Source organism: Hippocampus zosterae, chromosome 2, assembly GCF_025434085.1.
Source record: "Hippocampus zosterae strain Florida chromosome 2, ASM2543408v3, whole genome shotgun sequence".
NCBI lineage: Eukaryota > Metazoa > Chordata > Actinopteri > Syngnathiformes > Syngnathidae > Hippocampus > Hippocampus zosterae.
Genome location: NC_067452.1, coordinates 26,905,810 through 26,925,747, shown reverse-complemented (window position 1 = coordinate 26,925,747; position 19,938 = coordinate 26,905,810). Strand labels below are relative to the sequence as shown.

The following is a 19,938-nucleotide window of genomic DNA, read 5'->3' as shown; positions in this document are numbered from 1 at the left end:
CTTGTGGACAACACTTCTTTGCCAAGCCCTTCAGATAATGAAGAGCCATGGAACTCTAATGCCATTGCAATAACGGTACAGATACTGAAGCCACCAAGCTCGTTATTCAGAAGCCGCCGTATATCCAGATGGATGCACCGCAAAGAAAAAGGTGAAACGGAGTGACCCTTCATTCTCAATCAATGCAGACCAGTATGCTGGAGAGGAAAGGCACAGGCCGGATGTGGTGGCCATGTGCTCTTCTCCTTAATGTGCGCTAATGATCTGGTGCTAATTAAGGATTCCTAGGTGGGGTGGGGGGTGTTGAGACTGGCCTCATTGTTACATCATACCAACATGACCAGGTGTTGAAAGACAACTGGCGAGACACAAAGCAGGATCACCGCTGAGTAAAATGAGCCTCTGACCAAAACATTTGTGGGAGTAGAAAACTTAGAACAGAAGGTAGAATGCCGTCTTGGGCACAGCAAGTGACAGAAATTTGAGGGTTGACCTGGGGAAACAACCGATTTCTCAAAGATATTATGTCACATGAGAAGGAACAAACACCGGGTTGATGCTCCTTAAACACATGAACTGCTCACTCCCAGCTGACGCCCCGATCAACTACATACTATCACTGATGATGTGTTCGAACACATCAAGAAATGAATTTTATGTTTTACTATTATTGATAAAATACTGTGAAAGAATGTATTGGAATGGTAAAAGCTCTCGTATGGCATTTTATTATAACGTGCATTTGAATCCAACATTGTGGTACACTAGAAGTACCAAGAACTAAACTGAGGCTCAGAGGGGATGGAGCCTTTTCTGTTGCTGGTCCCTCTCTCTGGAATGATCTCCAAATGAACATTCGGCAAGCCTCCTCGCTGCCCATCTTCAAAGCCCTCCTCAAAACTCACTTGTATTCTTTGGCATTCGACTCAGCATGACTGAGATTTGTTCTTGATTTTACTGTTTGGTGCTTTCTACCGCCTTTATTACCGATTTGTCTTACTGTTTATTATGCATGTTAAATTGCTCCATGTACAGCACTTTGTATGCAGCGATGGCTGTTTGAAAGTGCTCTATAAATACTGTTAACTTGACTTGTCTTTTCTTTTTGCTTTGAGGTCTTTCATAGGAACGATTTATGCTTTTACAATGGATTCAAATAAAACATTTGCATACACTATACATAAATCAGGTGGATTCTCCATCTAAAACTGCTGTTTTGAAAAGATCTCCGGGGAGGGAACACCCTAAAAGACTTAAAGGAGTAGAGCTGCCAAATACGTACAAGAATTTGATCCCGAAGACTTATATGAGGATGATGTGAATCATTCACTTTCATCATACACAATGCAAAGGTGGGCTATGGATTTGTCAATGACAGTAAAGGGGTCTTGAGAGAAACAGAGAGTTGGTCCAAATATCGCTCTCAGCAACAACCTTTTTTTCTGTTGATATTGTAAAACATGGCAATTAAATACACCAAAGATCAATAACAACCCATCGGTCAAAACCAGGTAAAAAGAAAAGTGTCAATCGGCTGCCAGCAATACAAATCTAAACAATCTCAGTTTTGCTGCAACTTGTGCAACCAGAAATAAGGAAATGAAGAATTGTTCCAGCGCAGGGTTAAGGCTCCGTAGTGCAGTTTGTGTTTTTGTCACAGCTCTGTCTCCTGCGCAAATTCTCTCACGCATGCATGCCCGGACACACAGTTCCCCACAAAAATGACGCACTGGCCATTGTACACACGCAGCTGCATGAACAACTGGTGTCTTGTGTGTGCAGGTCTGCCGGCAGTGTCCTCAGATACACTTGGCCTCCATGTCGTACAATTGGAGAAGGTCAGAGATCACAGCATCTATGTCCACTTTGGTCACACCTTCACAAAGCACCTGCACACATGCACATATCTGGCCTCAACGTGTGGACTTCAAACCACAATGATTTTCTTACCTGGAGGAAACGGGAAGCTTAACAAGCATGACTTTTTTTTCTAAACATTTGCATTTAAATAGAGAAGCATGCAAAGCAGAGCTTCAACAGAAGAGACCTGATTAGTGAAATTGCTTGACAATGGAACATTTTTAAGAGCACCGCCGTCCAATTAATACAACGGGATGAAGACTTTGAAGGCTGACGGGAGCTGGAGGGGTAGGTGGTATATCTTACGTTGGGCTTCAAATCGTGGATTTTTGTTGGGGAGGGGGGCGGAGGGTATAAGCCCCATTTATCAAGAATACAAAAAGTAATTAACCACCAGAAATATCTTGAATCAGATCAAAGTGACAATAAATAAAAATCGTATGAAATGTAACTGTGCAAAACCAGACTGAAATGTCTTCATTATCACCACACAGTATTATTTTTCATTGCAATTTTTTCATGACACAGGTCACGGAAGGGGTAGTGGTACATATATCTGACTGGTGCAGGCACCGTGGGTTCAGTTCCCATTTAGTGATGATGTAGATATGAGAGTGACTGTCTCACCATATCTTGGTGCAGTATTAAAAAACTTTTTTTTTTTAAAGAGAGTATTTTGATTAAAAATACATAAGTCAAACTGCATGTACCAAATACAATTTTTTTAGTATTTGGTACATGCAGTTTGTATGTACATACAATACATACCTGCCACCATCGTTTCTCCCCAACAGGGAGCTCCACTCCATAGCTGTTGAGAGCCAAATACAGTGTTGCTATGGCGATGTGTTGGGGCATGTGCCGGATACACATTGACCCATGATAGCAGTCTCGAAGCAATGCCCAGGAAGTCTCAGCAACAGGGCATCGAGACCAAGCATGGCGGTTCACTAGCGACTTGACGGACATCACATAGTGGAGTAGATACTAGAGAGACGGTGAAACAGATGACCCACAAAATGACCGCAGACTTGATTCAGAACAGCCATTCAGGCTAGAATTAATAATGTACATAGGAAACTGAAAAAAAGAGATAGCGACTGTAAGAGTGGACGCAAGGATTCTGGTATAAGCGTGACAGCATCAAGGAGTGCCATGCTAAGCAAAGGATTACAAAGTCCAGCACACACGTACACGCAGGCGTGGACACACCTTGTGTGGGTGTTCAAAGGAGACTTGGAAGTTAAGTTGTCGAAGGATGAGGAGCTCACACTGCACCACACTGTCCCGCAGGTCCCAAAACTCCTTGTCACATTCTAAAGGGGGGCTGCCACTGTTGAAGTACCTGGGAAGTGGGAGCAGACATTAAAATGGATAACTGTGACCATCAAATAGAGTGAATGTGGACATGTTAGAATGTTTACATGTGGCTTTTTAGGGGAACACAAGCAATTTGACCAATCTGCTCCTGTGTTTGCAAACTGATACAAGGCTTGGGGACACAACATTCAAGCAATTCAAAAAGATTGTTGTAGCTACAATACAAACTGGCCATTTGATATCAGCTTTACTTTTAAAAGCAAAAACATTTAGAAATGGGTTTACAAAGGCATTCATTTCACCTTTCTGACCCTTGGCTGTGGTGGTTATGTTTAAGGCACGCAGGCAAAAACAATGCAAAATGATAATGTCACTTACAATTTGGAAACATTCGTATTAGACAATAGATCACGAAACCTAGTAAAATTTGTAAATATCGATTCAGCTATGGTATTTGGCACACTACATAATGCAGTTTTTCCTGAAAAGCAAAATAAATACATCATTTTGAGGGATAAAGTAGTTGTTCTTTTTATGCACAAAAATATACTCAAAGTGTACCGAACTGCAGCCCAAAAACCAAGGTACGGACCTTAGCGTGGGTTACCTATAGTGTCCCACTTCTAGTTCCCAGGCGTCTTATAACTAAATAATATGATGATCAAGAATTATAGACAAATTTGTAAACCGCAATTCCTGGAGTCTAAGAGCCTGGAAGCCTTCTCTGCTGGACTAAAAACGAACATAAGCACTGGGCTACATATACAACCTAAATTCTAAAATAAATTAAAAGATATGTATGAAATAGTATTAATTTATTACCAACAAGGTGTTTTCTTCATTTTAACAAGCATTTTCATAATAGTTGTCAACCTTTAGCTACCCATCATTTTACCAGCCATCATTTTACAATCCAGCATTTTTTCATACACAAATATTTTTACCTGTGGCTTACGTTGATGATGTCACGGGTCCGTATGTGCTGCTCCTCCACTTTGCCTGCCAGGTACAAGCAGCTCATGGCCACCAGGTAGGGTTCATAGACACTTAAGCTGACACGTTTGAAGAAGTTGTGGTACAATACACACGCTGTAGCAACAGGCACAGAGCGCATGCCCAGCTTGACTCCTGAGAAAGAGATGAATATTCAGTATGTTTCATTAATTTCTTTATTCAAACAGATTTGTTCCCTAGAAAAAAAGCAGGCTTTCACATCAAGATGAGCCAGATTAGGTGGGTTGGGCATCTGGTGAGGATGCCTCTTGGACACCTGGTGAGATGTTTTGGGCATGTTCCACCGGGCGGTGACCCCCGGGGATAACTTGGGAGACGTTGTAGACACTGTCCGGGCTAGCCTGGAATCGCCTAAGGATCCCCCTGGAAGAGCTGAACGAAGCAGCTAAAGAGAGGGGGAAGTGAGGGCTTCCTTGCTAAAATACTGCCCCGTGTAAGCGGAAGAAGATGGAAAGGGACCCTTGACCACGTAAATGCACTGTGAACAAAGTTAGCACTTTGTGTAGACTTGGCCAACCTCTAAAATAAAGCAACTAAGTTCAGTATTAAAAACACAATACTTTTACATCTCTGCAAACTTCGACCGCAGTTAGAAAAGTATTGACATTTGTTCATGTAAGGAAAGCATAGCACTTTCTGCTAAAGGGCAGAATTGTGGCTCAGTGCATTGGATCTCACTTGCTGTGTATTCATAGAAGAGACGAGTTCAGAATCAGAATCATCTGTATTGGCTAAGTATGTAGAACACACAAGGAATTTGTGTCCGGTATAACACGCTGCATTAGTACTATCGTAAACAAGGACATGACAAATAGGTATGCAAGGACATTTCGTAATGTAAGTGAACCGTACTGCGGTGGTACCACCCAGTGACAACTGTGAGGCAATGTGCAAAGTATCGAGCAGAGCAAAAGTGAACAGTGGTGGAATACAATACTATGACAGTCTGTACAGTTGGTGCAGAAAATCATTGAACCATTTTAGAGTGACCAGTAGCAGTATTTGTAGTACAAGAAGAGTGACTACGTCAGTGACTGTTTAGGGAGTTAATGGCTCGAGTTGCTGGTTACCTGCTTCCATTATGAAGCGACACACGCGAAAGTGTGTTTTCATGTCCCGAGAAATGTCCGCCTCTCCAACCGGGCCAGAAGACCTCCCGGCAGCCGGAACCAGATCCCGAATGGCGGAAGAGCGAGACGACGGACCCGGTTCCATGACTTCTGAAACATGAGCACTTTAACTTATTACTTGCTTGCGCAAAACATTTTAAAAGACCAAGTTACACGCAAACAGCGGCACGCCAGCAACTGTTGTTGTAAAAAAAAGTGAGCGGAACACTTGTCGTGACAAAATGTTTTTAGCATGCTTGCAGCATGCTATAGCTAACGGGAAAAGGCATCGCTCAGAAGTAAATAATAAAGATCCGGTCAAATGCAGAACACAAAGGCTATTAATCATGTACCTAGATTGATTTTAAAACCGTTCAATCACTTCCTCATTCCGTATCACTATATCAGTTTATAAGGTGGGTCACTCATTAAATGAAAAATAGTTTTTGGAACATTGCTCAGGCGCGACGTTAACGGGGTCTTGCTGTCGCATTGGTACTACGTCATTAGTGTCGCATAAAAACACGGACTGCCCTAATTTACGAAAGAGCGAACACATAACTCTCAAATGTTTTCACGAGTGTTGATAGAAAATAATTTACGCAACACTGTTACTATTTTATAAAAATATGAATGGTTAATATTTAATCTCCGGGCAAGCGAACAATGAAGCCGCACACTTTCCAGGATGCTTTGCAGCGCAAAAACAATAAATGCTAAAATCTAGAATTGTCATGTAATTACATTTACATTAAACTGGTTTTGATTAATCGTTTTTATTATATTATATTATATTATATTATATTATATTATATTATATTATATTATATTATATTATATTATATTATATTATATTATATTATATTATATTATATTATATTTCCCACTGCTTTCCCAGCAACGAATTATCTTTGTGCAAACAACGTCATATGAGAAAAGTTGGCTGAGTACCTGTACAGAGTACCTGTAGTTCGGGCATAAAGTTACTGTACTGTATATTCGTTTGGAGGCTGGTTTCACCATACTGTGCTCATCTGTGGATATAGCATGATGGCGTATCCACATATTGGACTACATAGTATTGGCTACAAATTCAGCAAACTATATTCGCAAAATGATGCCATGATGGCCAAATACAACTAAATGTCATTGTTCAGTCATAAACCCAAAACAAGAACTGTTGGCACATCCCCAAACAGCACGTGAACGAGAAAGACCTTTGATCATCGCTCTATTTTTCCACATCCAATATGGCAGTAATGTCGACGTTCAAATCAGCACTCCTTATCGTACCTATGCACCTATGCCTCTAATCGATGGTAACGTTGGTGCAGAACAACTTATAACGCTCAATATTTACCATTAAATATAATTCACTCATATGTAAATATAAATTAATTTATAACAAACGCCACACTGTGCAATCTTCTCCTGCGGCAAGACCTGTCAACGCTCACAAGTTTTCGACAGAATTATGTCACGTGGTTGCGTTGCTTGGCAACGAGTTGGTTCGACATGCTCATTTGTAAACAGTCACAGAAATGTCGTCCAATTACTCAGCAAACCAGGTAAATATCGACGCTTTAAAACGGTGAACCTTTGTGTTTCTCACATAAATATTGTAACCTTTGTTTCCATGATTAGTACGACGATGCCTTCAGGCCTCAGAGACTGCAGAACTGGTGCCAGGCGAAGCAATCTAACAAGGTCGCTAATGTTAGAACAGCAGTTTTATTATGATGGCAGAAGTACGTTCCAAAGGTAGCATTGTCACCATCTAATACAGGAGTGTCTTTTTCTTTTTTTCTCCGAAGGGCCGCATACCGAAACATCGAAGAATGCGGGGACCATGTTGATAATAAACTTTAGTTTTTCAAGATTTTGGGCTCGCTCTCGCCCCTGCAACTCACATTATTATTAGGCCTGTGCTAAGATGCAACAGAAGCACATATGTATAAGCATGCACTCAACTTTATTTATAGAACACGTTAAAAACAATGTTGCAGCTGAAGGAAATTTCTGTATAGTGTACATAATTGAACATAAAATCTAGTACTAAATAATAAAAAAGAAAATGATTAGACCGTTCTGGTGGCTCTGACCTTAATAAATGAGATGAAAATAAAATTTTCCTGCCTTTACACCCAGTGTAGAAAGTAAGTAGTATGACCTGCGCTAAATATTAATTTGAATAGCCAACACCACATCTGCTAAAAATTGCAATGGCACCTAGCTATAGTTTTGGACACCTCTGGTAAAATGTGTGCATGTGTCTTTAGGCATCCAAAGCACGGAGGGGCCACACCATGTTTATTGCAGATAACAGAGGTCATCTACTACCTGGAATGGCAAAGGTAAAGCCTTAAAAGCCGGCGTTCTAGGGGTTCTGCATCAACATGACCTCCTATGCCATTGTGCCATCCACCAGAGAGGCAGTGCTTGGCCTGACTTTAAAGGGACATGGGATCTACCTGCTCGTATACCAGTGCAAAGAGTCAACCCGACTAGCCGCTCTGTGGAGGGTCTTGAAAGGCTCAAGGCCTGGGGCTTGGACCCTCAACCCAGAGGCAAATCTATGCCACGAAGAGGGAGCAAAAACACCAATGCTGCGCAGGAACCTAGCAAGCAGGTTCGACCTACTTTGTTGAAGCCGCTGTCTTACATTTGTGTACGCACGCGCACACACACACACACACACACACGCACGCACGCACACACAGTTTATGATTCCTTTACTGTCCATACAGGAGATCAAAAATTTAGATCAAACAACATTGAGTTTGACAGACATCATTTCAATCTGAGTTTGACGTAGCAAAAAGCAAAAGGCATTTTGAAAGAAGAAAAGCACAAGACTTTCTAGCATTTCCCCGTATAAGGTACTATGCTGACTGTTTTTTTTTAAATTTTTGCATGTGCAAATACAAGCTGCAGTGAGCCACATTCCTCACGTAAGTGGAAATGGGAAAAGAGAGAAACATAAAATTATACTGAGCACAAGGCTGTCGCTGTGAACGGCTAGTAGTGAGCTCTCAGCTCTAATTCAAACAATTAAGGAAAGTAAGCAGAAGGATAAGTAACAGCTTTTTCCCCACAGCTGTTTAATGTTGGTCCTACTGTACATTTCTTAAACTGCTTTGTGATTGATTTAATCAGTTGAGCCTTAAACACTTTTAAACAGCAGAAATCCTCACTTACATACATTTATTATACCACTTAATTCTCTCGATGGTCACGTGTTCGGCAAATTACAACCCGCATTGGTAACTACTCAGTCACAGGATACATATTAGGGATAGACAACCATACAAACTCACACTTACTGTATGGTACCACTATATCATCAGTGACCTACAAATAATTCCATTCATCCAACCATTATCTGATCCACTTACACTAACGTGGGTCACGGACGTGCTGGAGCCTATCGGCCGTCTTTGGGCAGCAGGCTTGGTACACACTAAACAGCCAATTGCAGGGCGCACACAAATAAGCAATAGTTCACCCACGGACAATGCATTCACTCAACCTACCATGCATGTTTCATGGATGGCAATTTTCTGTGGATATGCGGAAATCCGCCGTTTTATTTCTTAAATTGATCATTTTTGTGAATCGTCTAAATCCGTTGAGAAAATGTTAGGGGGGGTCAAGGTACCTTATCGTCGAGTTTTCACGAGCTCTCCCGATCAGTCCTTCCATCTTCCGATTGTAAACAGCCCTGCGATTGGACGTGTGTCATGTCTTACTTGTTGTGATTGGTCGCCCCGTCCAAGCCACGCTCCTTTCCGCTTTTTTCATCACTAGCCATTGCCATCCCTGATGTCTTTGCGATGTGAACGGAAACCGGAGTATCCAGAGAAAACCCACGCAGGCATGGGAAGAACATGCAAATTCCACACAGGAAGGCCGGGGTGGTAAACGAATCTATGACCTCTGCACTGTGAGGCGGACATGCTAATCAGTTGCCCACCATGCCACTGTAGTAGTATATCTAAAATAAGCAAATAACACATTTGACAATTGTGTTACTTAAAACATTTACATGTTTAAAAAGCATGATAACTTGTAACAGTGGAATTTATTTACAATTTTAAATTGGAGAAAATATCCAATTAACCTTTTGAACAATAATTTACAAAAAAAGATGTCTTGTATCTTTTGAAATATTTTTTGTTTTAATTTCATACCACTGGCCATAAATGGGCCCCGGGAAAGACTTGTGACACCCCTGAATTTTCGTTTGCAAATTGACATGAAACCAGTCTCGGGTGTGCCCAGTGACCGTTGTGCTTGGAGGATGACAGGTATAAAAAGTGGATGGATGGATCTCCAGGATAAGCAGAAGAGGCAACGATTATAACATTACAGGCGCGTCACTGAGTGTTATCATAAAATGTGCTTTATTGTAAGAGATTATTGTCAAAAAGGTTCTCCCCGTGGACAGTAATGGCGCTATACCCCTACAATGTCTGTCGGTGGCAAGTGACACACTTTGTGGTCATCTACCCCCTGATATTTGAATTCACTGCTTTATTTAGACCTACTACATCAGTACATATTCAAATCTGTCCTCTCACAATAATTTCAGACTAGGGGTGTAGAACAGGATGGTGCGGTCTCAACCTCCGTGGCTCCATCAGCAGCTGAAGCACAGCAAGCATCACAGAGTCGTCCCATTTCTGCACACCAAAGAACTGGCAACCAGGGACAGGACACGGAAACAGATGAAGTTTCATCTGTCACTCTGCCTGCCAGGGACAGCCACAATGCTAGTAAGACTGTGACAAGCTGGCCGCTGAGCCAAAGGGCAATGTCAGCTTTGCTGCCCACGACACGACAAGGCCACCAAGCAAGGCCCAATACAGGACCTATGTCAGCCCCACTCTAATAAAAAATAGTAAATACATACTAGCCCCTTTTCTAAATTGGGACGATTGTACTGATGCACCAGATCAAACTACTGTAAAAATAGAAATTTCTAAGAACTGTCATTTAAATGTGATACCTCTCTGGTCTCTCAGCTGAACAGCTGTCCATTTAGAATGCCCTTGAAAATTCTGGAGTCAAATGTTGTCAAAGTGTTGTTGTAACAGGAGAGCTTGTTTAGCAATTTTTGTAGCAACTCCTATTTCAGTATTTCCAAAATTTAACCAAAGAAAAGTAAAGAAATGCACATTTTCCTGTCGCACCCAGCAGAAATTAGACAAGCAGGACTATGTCGCTGGCATAGTATTGGTCAGGTTCAAGAAAGCTCATTCTGCAGAGCCCTCAGTGTTGACATACTTGCATGTTGGAGCACACAATGGAAATCAATTTTAAGAATTTTGAGGAAAAACAGAACAATGCCCTGAACACAGATTGGCTCTCAACCCATGACTTGTGACTCAGCTCAATAAAACCTCATGAAACACATGAGTCACCACATCCTGACCACCTCCAAATCGACAGCTGCTAATTTAGGAATTGCAAGTGAATGAATTAAGACACACATTCTCCAGATAATTTGTATTTACTTCTGGCATATCGCTTCAATAGGTTGTTGACAAACGCTGTTTATGTACTTTGATTTGAGAGTGCAACAGGAGAGGTTGGAATCTTTCATAGCTAATAGTGTTTCTAAGATAACCAGGCACATTGGTTGAACACATATGGACATTTGATGAACAAAGACTGTATTAGAGAAATCTTGATTGTGTCTTTTTGTTCAAATATGACATTTCAGCTATTTTCACTGCAGCTCAGTTCAGAGTTTCCTTCTCATATGTGACATGCATGTGATTTTTTATGTAAGATGTAAGCGTAATTTCGATTTTTCCAAATCCATTCTGAGCCTTTTTCATATCATATCAAGTCAAGTTTTATTGTGTGTGTGGATATAAATCGGATGTGTATGTGATGTGTATGCAGTATGAACGCTCATCCGTACACATCTGACCTATTGGTCACCAGAAGCCAAAAATCTTATGTGCAAAGGCCGGGGAGACTAGAGGGGACCACGGACAATCATCCAAGAATCTGCATTATTTTGAGTAATAGTGCTGAGATTCCGTTTGACTTTAAATTAAAACGTGAAGCATAGAGCGGACATTTGTGTGTTGTGGCAATGATGTGACGTCAATTTAGTAGACGTCTCCTTTACATGAAGAGATAGAGGAGCGTTGGCTCGGTTTCCCAAATATTTCTACTTCCTCCCACCTTGCTACTCTAATGATATGTATTTTTCCTGAGCTGCTGCTCCTCCCTTTGGAGTGCTCCGGTGCCTCACCCCCTTGATTTTAAAACCCCTACTAAACCTGACACCAATTCACATTTGTGCTTGCTGTGAAAGTGAGCTAGGTTTTGTTGAGATCCTAATTTTCCGAATGATGACCCACTCCTTCTGCCCAGCGGTGACTTGTATCCTCAAACACGAAGAGGCGGACCGATGGTTTTTATCTACCTGCTGCATCACAAACCAACCGTTGTCCAGAGATCCCAATGCATGGAAATCCCTGCAGGTTTTCTCCCTTTTTGCAATGGCGATCACCCTGTGTCCTATCTCCACCTGTGCTGAGCCCAAGATATCTTTCCCCTCTGACCCAGTCTCTACGGTTATTTCTGTCACCACTCTTGGGTCTGTGAACACCACAGTCAAATGGTTGCCTTTCTCTGGGGGGAGGCCCCAGAAGAATCCTTCCCCGGCATCCCAGGCTAGTTTGGGAAAGTGTTTCTTATAGGTGGACATGTCAGAGAAAACCTCAGCTGGAGGATTGGAGTAAACACTCTCCTCAAAGTCTTTGTCTTTTAGATTGTTATAAGTCCCTTGGAATGAGGAGAAAGTTCCTATGTGCTGGAATAATGAAGGCTTGAAAAGGATAGGCTCCTTCTGAGTCAGCAGCAGTCGAAAGTGAGACATCAACCAGTCGCAAGGCATTTCTTGATAGAAGAGGAAGAGAAAACGTGTCAGCAGAGGGAGATGAGCCGATTTGTAGAGTTTCCCAATGTAGCCAAGGCTGGAGAACTCTAGCATTGCCCAGGTTGTCTTCTTGGCTTCCTGCTCCTGAATATACTTTTTTATGGTAGTGGGAAAGTTCTTTGCAGAGGAGACGTCGTCCTCTAGCTGAAGGTAGTATCTGCCGAGGCCTGCGCTGTAGTGCACAAGAAAGGCATAATCCAGGTTCTGCTTGGAGCGGAATGATACTCTTTCTGGAGCATCATTGTAGTTCTGCTTTAGACCTATAGGGGAGTCAGAGAGAAAGACACTATTTAATATTTAAACACAGGTGACCTGGATTCAGTGGCGTTCCGCCAGGGCCAGAAAGGCCTTCTCTGCTGGCCTAAACATTCTCAGAAAAGTCAATTTCATAAATTTACTTTTCAGAGAATAACAAATTTAATTTATGTTATTTTATTTTCATAAATATGTAAACAAAATTATTCTCTGTATTCTTTACGTCATATTATTTCCACTTAGTCGAGTGGCTTTCAATGTTATTTTAAATAACATTGAAAGCCACTCGATAAATAACTTATTTATTATGGTAGAGTTTGTAACCAATCATATTTCAGCTAGCTTGTGTTGCCAGGTAAATTAAACTTGCTCGGGGCCTTCAGATTAAACAGAGCGCGCCCCTGTGCGCTGTAAGCGAACAGGCACAGTCTGCTTGCAATAGCCAATCAGATCACGAGTCTCAGACTCGTCTGAGTACTAGGGCCAGCTAGAAGGGCTTACGTCGAGACTGGCCGTGCGCATTTGGTGATTGGATTAGCGCCTGCTGGAGCTATCACGGCGTTTTAACCCAAAATGGCCGAAGGAGATGACGTTGCAGAACTACTTTCCACACAATTTTCAAGACGGGCCTTTCATGAAAAGCTGTATATTGTGCGAAGAGGTCGGAAAAGGGTTTGTCCGTCATTTTCAGACGAGCAATTATGAACGGTACCCGTGGCTCACAGCCTCTGAGAAACGCTGCAAATTGTACTGCTGGGAATGCCAATTGCTTGCAACGGACGGATTTGGTGTTTAAAGCCACACTGGATTTACCCATTTAAGTTGTTTTACCAAGGCAGCAAGGAAACATCAGAGCACGGCTGGGCACTTACAAGCTACGGTGCGTTTAAAAATGTTTGGGGGCACTCGAGTAGATCTGCAGCTCAATGAACAGGCACTACATTAGTGAGTAAATTAATTTTATTTTACATTTCTTTTTCTCATTTTATTTCGTTAGTATTAAATTAATGGTAACAAAATAAAATAACAGATACAAAAATGTATCAAATAAATGTGCTCACCTGCAATTTATAATGGCGCATTATAGTCAACTTCGTGCATGAAAGTTCGTTCAATCTCAGCTGCTCAACATTTTCAGTTATTTGCGGTTGTACAGCCGATTCTCAAAATGCAAATGATCTGTTTACTTTATTTTCAAAGAATAGTTTGTTTTGTTATTGTTTGGTTGGTGTCTTATATGAAACTGCGACATTGCGCAATTTATTGGACAGACTTGTTTAAGGTCACACAGCGTAATTTGTGTGGCATTTTATTTAATATTTTTAAATCATCTTTTTATTTTTGGCAATATCTATAAATTTAGTTTCCTGCTCTTAATTGTGAATGCGTACTTGATGGTTTTAAATGCTCCTGAAATTAAGTGCTGTTTGACGAGCCTATATTGTGTGTATGTGACGTCACTGAAGGCCTAAGGTTGAAATACACTGCCCGCCACTGCCTGGATTCTATATACAGGGTGGCCCACTTAAAAGTAGCCCGGATTTTTTTTTAAATTAAAATATTTTTTTAATTTTTTTCAAAACATGTATTTAATTACGTGAATGTTACAAGTGACCCAAGTCTTTCCAAAACCTGTTTTTATTACTTACAGGTTACAAGAGATGCTGGAAGTGTTCCAAAACTGCTCCGGTTATACACGTTGGCGCTGAGCCAATTTTTGTTTGTTTTAGATTATACACGAACAGTAGTGCTCCTACCTTCTCCGGGTGCGTACCATACCTCAAGAAAATGGTGTTTTCCTTGCAGCAGAGAATAGTGATTGTGGAAGGCTATGTGCGAACCGGATCAATTAAGAAAACACAAGAGGCCTTCACTCGCGAGTACCCACAAACAAAACCACCGGCTAAACGTTGTGTTCAGAGCCTGGTTAAGAAATGGCGAGACACTGGCTCTCTCGCAAACGTGAAGAAGCAGAGACCTAAATTAGTCCGGCCCACTTAAAAGTAGCCCGGATTTTTTTTTAAATTAAAATATTTTTTTAATTTTTTTCAAAACATGTATTTAATTACGTGAATGTTACAAGTGACCCAAGTCTTTCCAAAACCTGTTTTTATTACTTACAGGTTACAAGAGATGCTGGAAGTGTTCCAAAACTGCTCCGGTTATACACGTTGGCGCTGAGCCAATTTTTGTTTGTTTTAGATTATACACGAACAGTAGTGCTCCTACCTTCTCCGGGTGCGTACCGTACCTCAAGAAAATGGTGTTTTCCTTGCAGCAGAGAATAGTGATTGTGGAAGGCTATGTGCGAACCGGATCAATTAAGAAAACACAAGAGGCCTTCACTCGCGAGTACCCACAAACAAAACCACCGGCTAAACGTTGTGTTCAGAGCCTGGTTAAGAAATGGCGAGACACTGGCTCTCTCGCAAACGTGAAGAAGCAGAGACCTAAATTAGTCCGGACGCCCGAAGTTGTCAGTGATGTTCAGCAGCGAATTACAAATAGCCCTCACAAGTCAACTCGGAGACTATCCCAGCAAGTTGGTGTATCACGAACGACATGTCAGCGTGTACTGAATTCTCTGAAACTGAAACCATACCGAATTTCATGTGTTCAGGAACTAAAGCAGCCCGATAAAGCTAAACGCATTAATTACTGTACATGGTTGCTGACTAGCATTGCAGACGGACTTTTGGACCCACTGCTATACTTTATGTCGGACGAAGCATGGTTTCACTTATCAGGATACGTAAATTCCCAGAATACGCGGTACTGGTCTTCTGTGAATCCCCACATGACACGCGAAAAACCACTACATGACCAGAAAATCGGTGTTTGGTGTGCAGTTTCAGGAACACGGATAGTGGGCCCATTTTTCTTTGAATCAATAATCAATCAATAAAAACAGGTTTTGGAAAGACTTGGGTCACTTGTAACATTCACGTAATTAAATACATGTTTTGAAAAAAATTAAAAAAATATTTTAATTTAAAAAAAAATCCGGGCTACTTTTAAGTGGGCCACCCTGTATATTGAGAGAGAGATAGAGAGAGAGACAGATAGAAAGAGAGAGAGAGAGAGACTGACTGTCTCTGATATCTGTTTGACAACAGGCGCTTATACAAAACAATTACATTCAATTACTAAAGCCAGATAAGTGCTACTAGCACCTCCCCATCACTTAGCGCGCACCCCCTCGACAATGAATTAGTGTATAATATTTGCGCTTGACCTGCAGTAGGTGGATAGCATTCCTCAGGAACGTGAATGACCAACAGGTGACCTTGCTGTAGCGCTGAAGAGAATTGTGATTTTATCTTCGTCACCGTGGTCGTCAGCCAGTAGATGTCAAAATCTGCAAGCAGCACTACAACCACCATGGAGGAGCGCTCTTCAGGAGACGATTGGGAGAAGAGGGACACTAATGTGGAGATCAGATAGCTGTCCTTCTTCCTCTTCACCGATGATATTCCAATACATAGATATCCTGTTGGGGAGAAAGGCGTGAACCTCTTTAAGAGCCGACTCTTCCTACTCAGGAAACTGAGGTCTTTTGGGGTTCAGGGGTCACTCCTTAAGACGTTCTATAACTCGGTGGTGGCCTCGGCCATCCATTATGGCATTGTCTGCTGGTCAGGCAGCATCTCGGCCCGGGACAGAAAGAGACTGGAGCGACTGGTCAGGAAGGCCAGTTCTGTCCTGGGTTGCTCCCTTGACACTCTGGAGGAGGTGGGCAACAGAAGGATGCTAACTAAGCTAAAAGCTATGATGGCCAGTCCCTCCCACCCCCTCCAGCCCGCCCTGACAGCACTTGGTAGCTCCTTCAGCCAGAGACTGTTACACCCGCGCTGCAAGAAGGAGAGATACCGACGCTCGTTCCTACCGACTGCTGTCAGGCTAATGAATAAAAAATAACAATCATAATAATAATAATTTTTATCCATTTGTGTTCATATTGTATTTAATTGAAAGATGTTTGTTGTTTTTTTTTCTCTGTCTCCTTTCTTCTTTCTACATACATTCTTGCTGCTGGAGGCTGTAAATTTCCCCATTGTGGGACGAATAAAGAATATCTTATCTTATCTTATCTTAATATTATATATTAATAATCCAGACCCCTGCACTCCGAAAACAAATACCCCCCACCCCCCACCAAAAGGAACACACAAACACACCCACCCACACACACACACACACACACACACACACACAACACAAGAAACAAAACAGAAATACCTCAGGTAAGTTCTACATCACCTTAAACTGGAGTTGAGTAAATGTGAGTGTATGTGGTAGCTCATCTAATATTGCACATCACTAGAATATGCTGCCCGTTCTTCTGTGATCTATCCTCTTGTAACAGTATCAAAAACACTAAAATAAACTTACTAGACTGAGCGACTGGTACTCCTGCAAGCAGTTGATAGGTCACATTGAGAGGCAGGTAGTCTCCCTGTTCCACCCATGACTCCATACTGGACATCCTTTGTGCCTTCCATGTTAAGTTCATTGACACGGGCTCCTCTGATTTGTTCAGGTCCTGCAAAAGAGAAACACCATTCAATTCTCATCAACATTCATCATATTTTGCCATCTAATTGGTTCATCTTTAATGTGTATGAGTGTGTGTGCTCACACTGTTAAATGACTGTGAATGGTAAACCAAGTAGAAGACCCCCGCAACGAGCAGCAACAGCAACACGGCACATTTCTTTTTTGAATAACGTCGCATTTCCTGTGGTGGATCTAGAAACATAAACGCATGCATTGACAAAATGTGGAACCTGGTCAGCACAACAACTAATATAAATGATCTGACTGTGGGCAAGGAAGGCTATATCCTGGATACCCCCCCCCCCCCAAAATTTCTCATCAAGCTTTGCTTTACATTTCAACTAGGTGCGTTTTCTCAAATTTCCATAATAGCTTTAGTTTTAATTTGATCACTGCTATCATTTCTTCTGATTTCAGTTACATCTGTGCTTGTATGTACTGTATGCCTCTTTTGTCTTGCGATCATTTCACTTTGTTTGACCAAAAAAAAAAAAATGTTGCATATTAGTGTAGTATTGAGTTTCTATTGTTGCAGCATCATAAGAATGGCATTATATCATTGACTAAGGCGGTAAGTCACCAATGAAGACCCAGGTGTTAAATGTATGCTCCATCACTGATCTTGACTAATTACTGATTCAATAGAATTTACAGTTTGAAATGGGAAAGAACATTAATGAGTCACGTAATATGAAAACGAATAGAGCAGTGGCGTCAACCATACTGGCTGGAACCGGCACCCAAGGAGGTTCCATCAGGCCCGTGGGATAATTTAAAAGTGAAAAAAATGCATAAAAGACACGGAATTAGTATTTTTAATAAGGTGTTACACTGTTTTGATCAGAGTAGAACACACCATTGTTTTGATCAGAGAAGAAGACAACAGCCGCTTCATATCTCATTGAGACATACCCAACCCAGCAGACGCTATCAAGGACATGTGAATACTTTATTCTTTACACATTTAATAGCACTATCCTTAGTTTGTAAGGTGTAGGCAGGGATTAAATTTAGAGTTTGTATGCACATGTGTAAATGGTTGAAAATTTCCTTTCTTTGTAAATCTTGTTTAATCTCAAAGTGCATTACTATATTTTTCAATACAAATGACTTGTTAAAGTTTTGTGCCTTTGTACAATCATTGGGATCAGTTGCAATGCATCTCTGTGAATGATAAAAGTGCACATTTGTCTAAGGAAATCTAAGGTGCTTCATGAAATGTTTTGTAAAGGATATGTTCATTAAATTTCCACATTTTCCTAATGTTCTTGAGCTTCCTTAGACCATAACAAAGGAAAGACATATTTTGGTTAATTATAGCAGAGCATGGTATAATTTTAATGGTCCGGCCCACTTGACATCTACTGAGGCCGTATGTGGCCCACAATGTGAAATGAGTTTGACACCCCTGGAATAGAAAGAAGGGGTTTTAACCACTTATGATGCATTAATGCGTAGTTTAACTAGAATTGATGTTGCCAAACCACTGCGAATAGATACACCATCCTGGGAGCAATATGAAAATACGCATGTAGTGTGAGGTCACAGAGTTTTATCTTTAGCTGTAGACTGGGTTACTAACATTTATGTAGCACTTTTAAAAAGTGGATGGTAAATTCATTCGGTTACTCTTCATTTGGTCGAAAATTTTAAGAAAATATATTTTTGTTTTCCTGTGGCGTATTGTGGCGGGCAGAACAATAAAAAGCGGTTCGATTTAGATGACCGGTTAAAAAAAAATGTCGGAACTATTAACCACCTGCTAGCATCTAAATAGAGACAAGCTCATCATTTCAGTATTCATATTTCCTGGGATTTTTCGAATGTAAAACGGGTGTTTTGACTCCATAAAAGTTGTGAAACGATGGAATATATAATAATGTTCAGGAATCCTATTATGAGCTCCAGATAGGGCCACAGTCCACAACCCCTCTCAAAGTCCAACTATAGCTCTCCAAGCATATCACTGACATTTTTTTCCTTAAATTATCCTACAAACAAATTGACAAGTAGCAGCCAATACAATGATAGGAATAACAAGTAACGGGTCAATAGACACTTATGCACATTTATTAGCCTTTGCATTACCTTTCAGAGAGGTTCGTTGAGAGCTTGGCAAAGCGCTTATTTCAACAGATGCCAAATTTAGCTGGACGTTGTTGTGTAAATCGCTAGTTTAGTCGTGCATAAAGCTAGAGAGTCATAACGAGATTAGGTTCCTCGATTTCAAGAAAAGTTTAAAAAAATACATCTCAAGAAGAGTAACAGGTGACGAACTTTCAAACAGGCGAATGCAATTCAAACTGCAACATGCGTCACCAGAAGTTTAAGAACACAATACAGTACAGTATTGAGAAAGACAGGTTCCACTACATTGCATTGGGAAATTACTAAGAACACAATACAGTACAGTATTGAGAAAGACAGAAAGAAATTGATAAATACAAGCAGTGGCCACGAACAAAAAGAAGGGGCGTATGGAAAAAGGGAAAGAAAGAAAAACAATGTCCAAAAAGTTCACACTCATCTGTGTTATAACCTCGCGTCCTGCTCTCGAGTCCTTGACCGTCAGTGAAAACGAGCGGAAGACATCCTCACGGCAGTGGAAAGCACACATTTGGAACCACCGACACCATCTCGACACCACCGTGGGACAACCCCCTGTAAATAACGTTAACTTTCCACGCTGTTCTCTTATTTATGTACCGTAGTTATTAGTGATGGGAATTCCGGCTCCTTTTAGAGAACCGGCTCTTTTGGCTCGGCTCCCTAAAAAGAGCCGGCTCTTTCGGCTCCCAAATGGCTCCTCAGTTTTTTTGTTGCTTAAATAAATGTAATACCAAAAATAACGTAATATTATGTGTA

The 19,938-nt window shown here is 41.2% G+C and overlaps 3 protein-coding genes across 10 annotated transcripts in view; 1 reads left to right on the top strand and 2 right to left on the bottom strand.

Moving 5' to 3' along the window:
* LOC127596123 (alpha-1,3-mannosyl-glycoprotein 4-beta-N-acetylglucosaminyltransferase C-like) overlaps positions 1 to 19,938 on the bottom strand; it is a 36,132-nt gene that overhangs the window by 14,685 nt on the left and 1,509 nt on the right. Inside the window, exons 1-5 of one of the 5 annotated variants that reach the window (XM_052058282.1) lie at positions 19,613 to 19,765; positions 17,156 to 17,265; positions 16,909 to 17,059; positions 15,752 to 16,006; positions 9,690 to 12,521 (exon numbers count right to left, since the gene is read on the bottom strand). In XM_052058282.1, the coding sequence (XP_051914242.1) occupies positions 11,611 to 12,521; positions 15,752 to 16,006; positions 16,909 to 17,059; positions 17,156 to 17,251 (1,413 nt within the window). In that variant the 5' untranslated portion in view covers positions 17,252 to 17,265; positions 19,613 to 19,765 and the 3' untranslated portion in view covers positions 9,690 to 11,610. Of the gene's footprint in view, positions 1 to 9,689; positions 12,522 to 15,751; positions 16,007 to 16,908; positions 17,060 to 17,155; positions 17,266 to 19,161; positions 19,476 to 19,612; positions 19,766 to 19,938 lie in introns of those variants that run through there. The other 4 variants (XM_052058283.1, XR_007961398.1, XM_052058281.1 and 1 more) reach the window with 4 other exon arrangements.
* ccnq (cyclin Q) lies at positions 706 to 5,819 on the bottom strand. Of its 2 annotated transcripts, none has more exons than XM_052058313.1 (6): positions 5,657 to 5,819; positions 5,265 to 5,414; positions 4,125 to 4,308; positions 3,073 to 3,205; positions 2,629 to 2,847; positions 706 to 1,889 (listed from the first exon to the last, which is right to left on the bottom strand). In XM_052058313.1, exons 2-6 carry the CDS (start codon positions 5,407 to 5,409, stop codon positions 1,800 to 1,802), a joined length of 771 nt encoding a protein of 256 aa, XP_051914273.1. In that variant the 5' UTR covers positions 5,410 to 5,414; positions 5,657 to 5,819; the 3' UTR covers positions 706 to 1,799. The 2 variants fall into 2 exon arrangements, with proteins under 2 accessions (XP_051914273.1, XP_051914274.1); XM_052058314.1 differs by having other exon boundaries at positions 5,265 to 5,411.
* Positions 6,725 to 10,905, top strand: cfap126 (cilia and flagella associated protein 126). Of its 3 annotated transcripts, XM_052058318.1 has the most exons (5): positions 6,725 to 6,871; positions 6,948 to 7,010; positions 7,583 to 7,657; positions 7,732 to 7,932; positions 9,895 to 10,905. In XM_052058318.1, the coding sequence occupies exons 1-5, from the start codon at positions 6,845 to 6,847 to the stop codon at positions 10,192 to 10,194; spliced, it is 666 nt and encodes a 221-aa protein (XP_051914278.1). In that variant the 5' UTR covers positions 6,725 to 6,844; the 3' UTR covers positions 10,195 to 10,905. The 3 variants fall into 3 exon arrangements, with proteins under 3 accessions (XP_051914278.1, XP_051914279.1, XP_051914280.1); XM_052058319.1 differs by lacking the exon at positions 6,948 to 7,010; XM_052058320.1 differs by lacking the exon at positions 6,725 to 6,871 and having other exon boundaries at positions 6,954 to 7,051.

Bases quoted from the DNA above. Each gene is read 5' to 3' on its own strand.
- cfap126 (XM_052058318.1), top strand. From the start codon at position 6,845: ATGTCGTCCAATTACTCAGCAAACCAG. The intron at 6,872-6,947 runs GTAAATATCGAC...TTCCATGATTAG, and splicing joins CCAATTACTCAGCAAACCAG to TACGACGATGCCTTCAGGCC. The intron at 7,011-7,582 runs GTCGCTAATGTT...ATGTGTCTTTAG, and splicing joins AGGCGAAGCAATCTAACAAG to GCATCCAAAGCACGGAGGGG.
- ccnq (XM_052058313.1), bottom strand. From the start codon at position 5,409: ATGGAACCGGGTCCGTCGTCTCGCTCTTCCGCCATTCGGGATCTGGTT. The intron at 4,309-5,264 runs GTAACCAGCAAC...TCTCTTTCTCAG, and splicing joins TCGCTTCATAATGGAAGCAG to GAGTCAAGCTGGGCATGCGC. The intron at 3,206-4,124 runs GTAAAAATATTT...CCCACTTCCCAG, and splicing joins ATCATCAACGTAAGCCACAG to GTACTTCAACAGTGGCAGCC.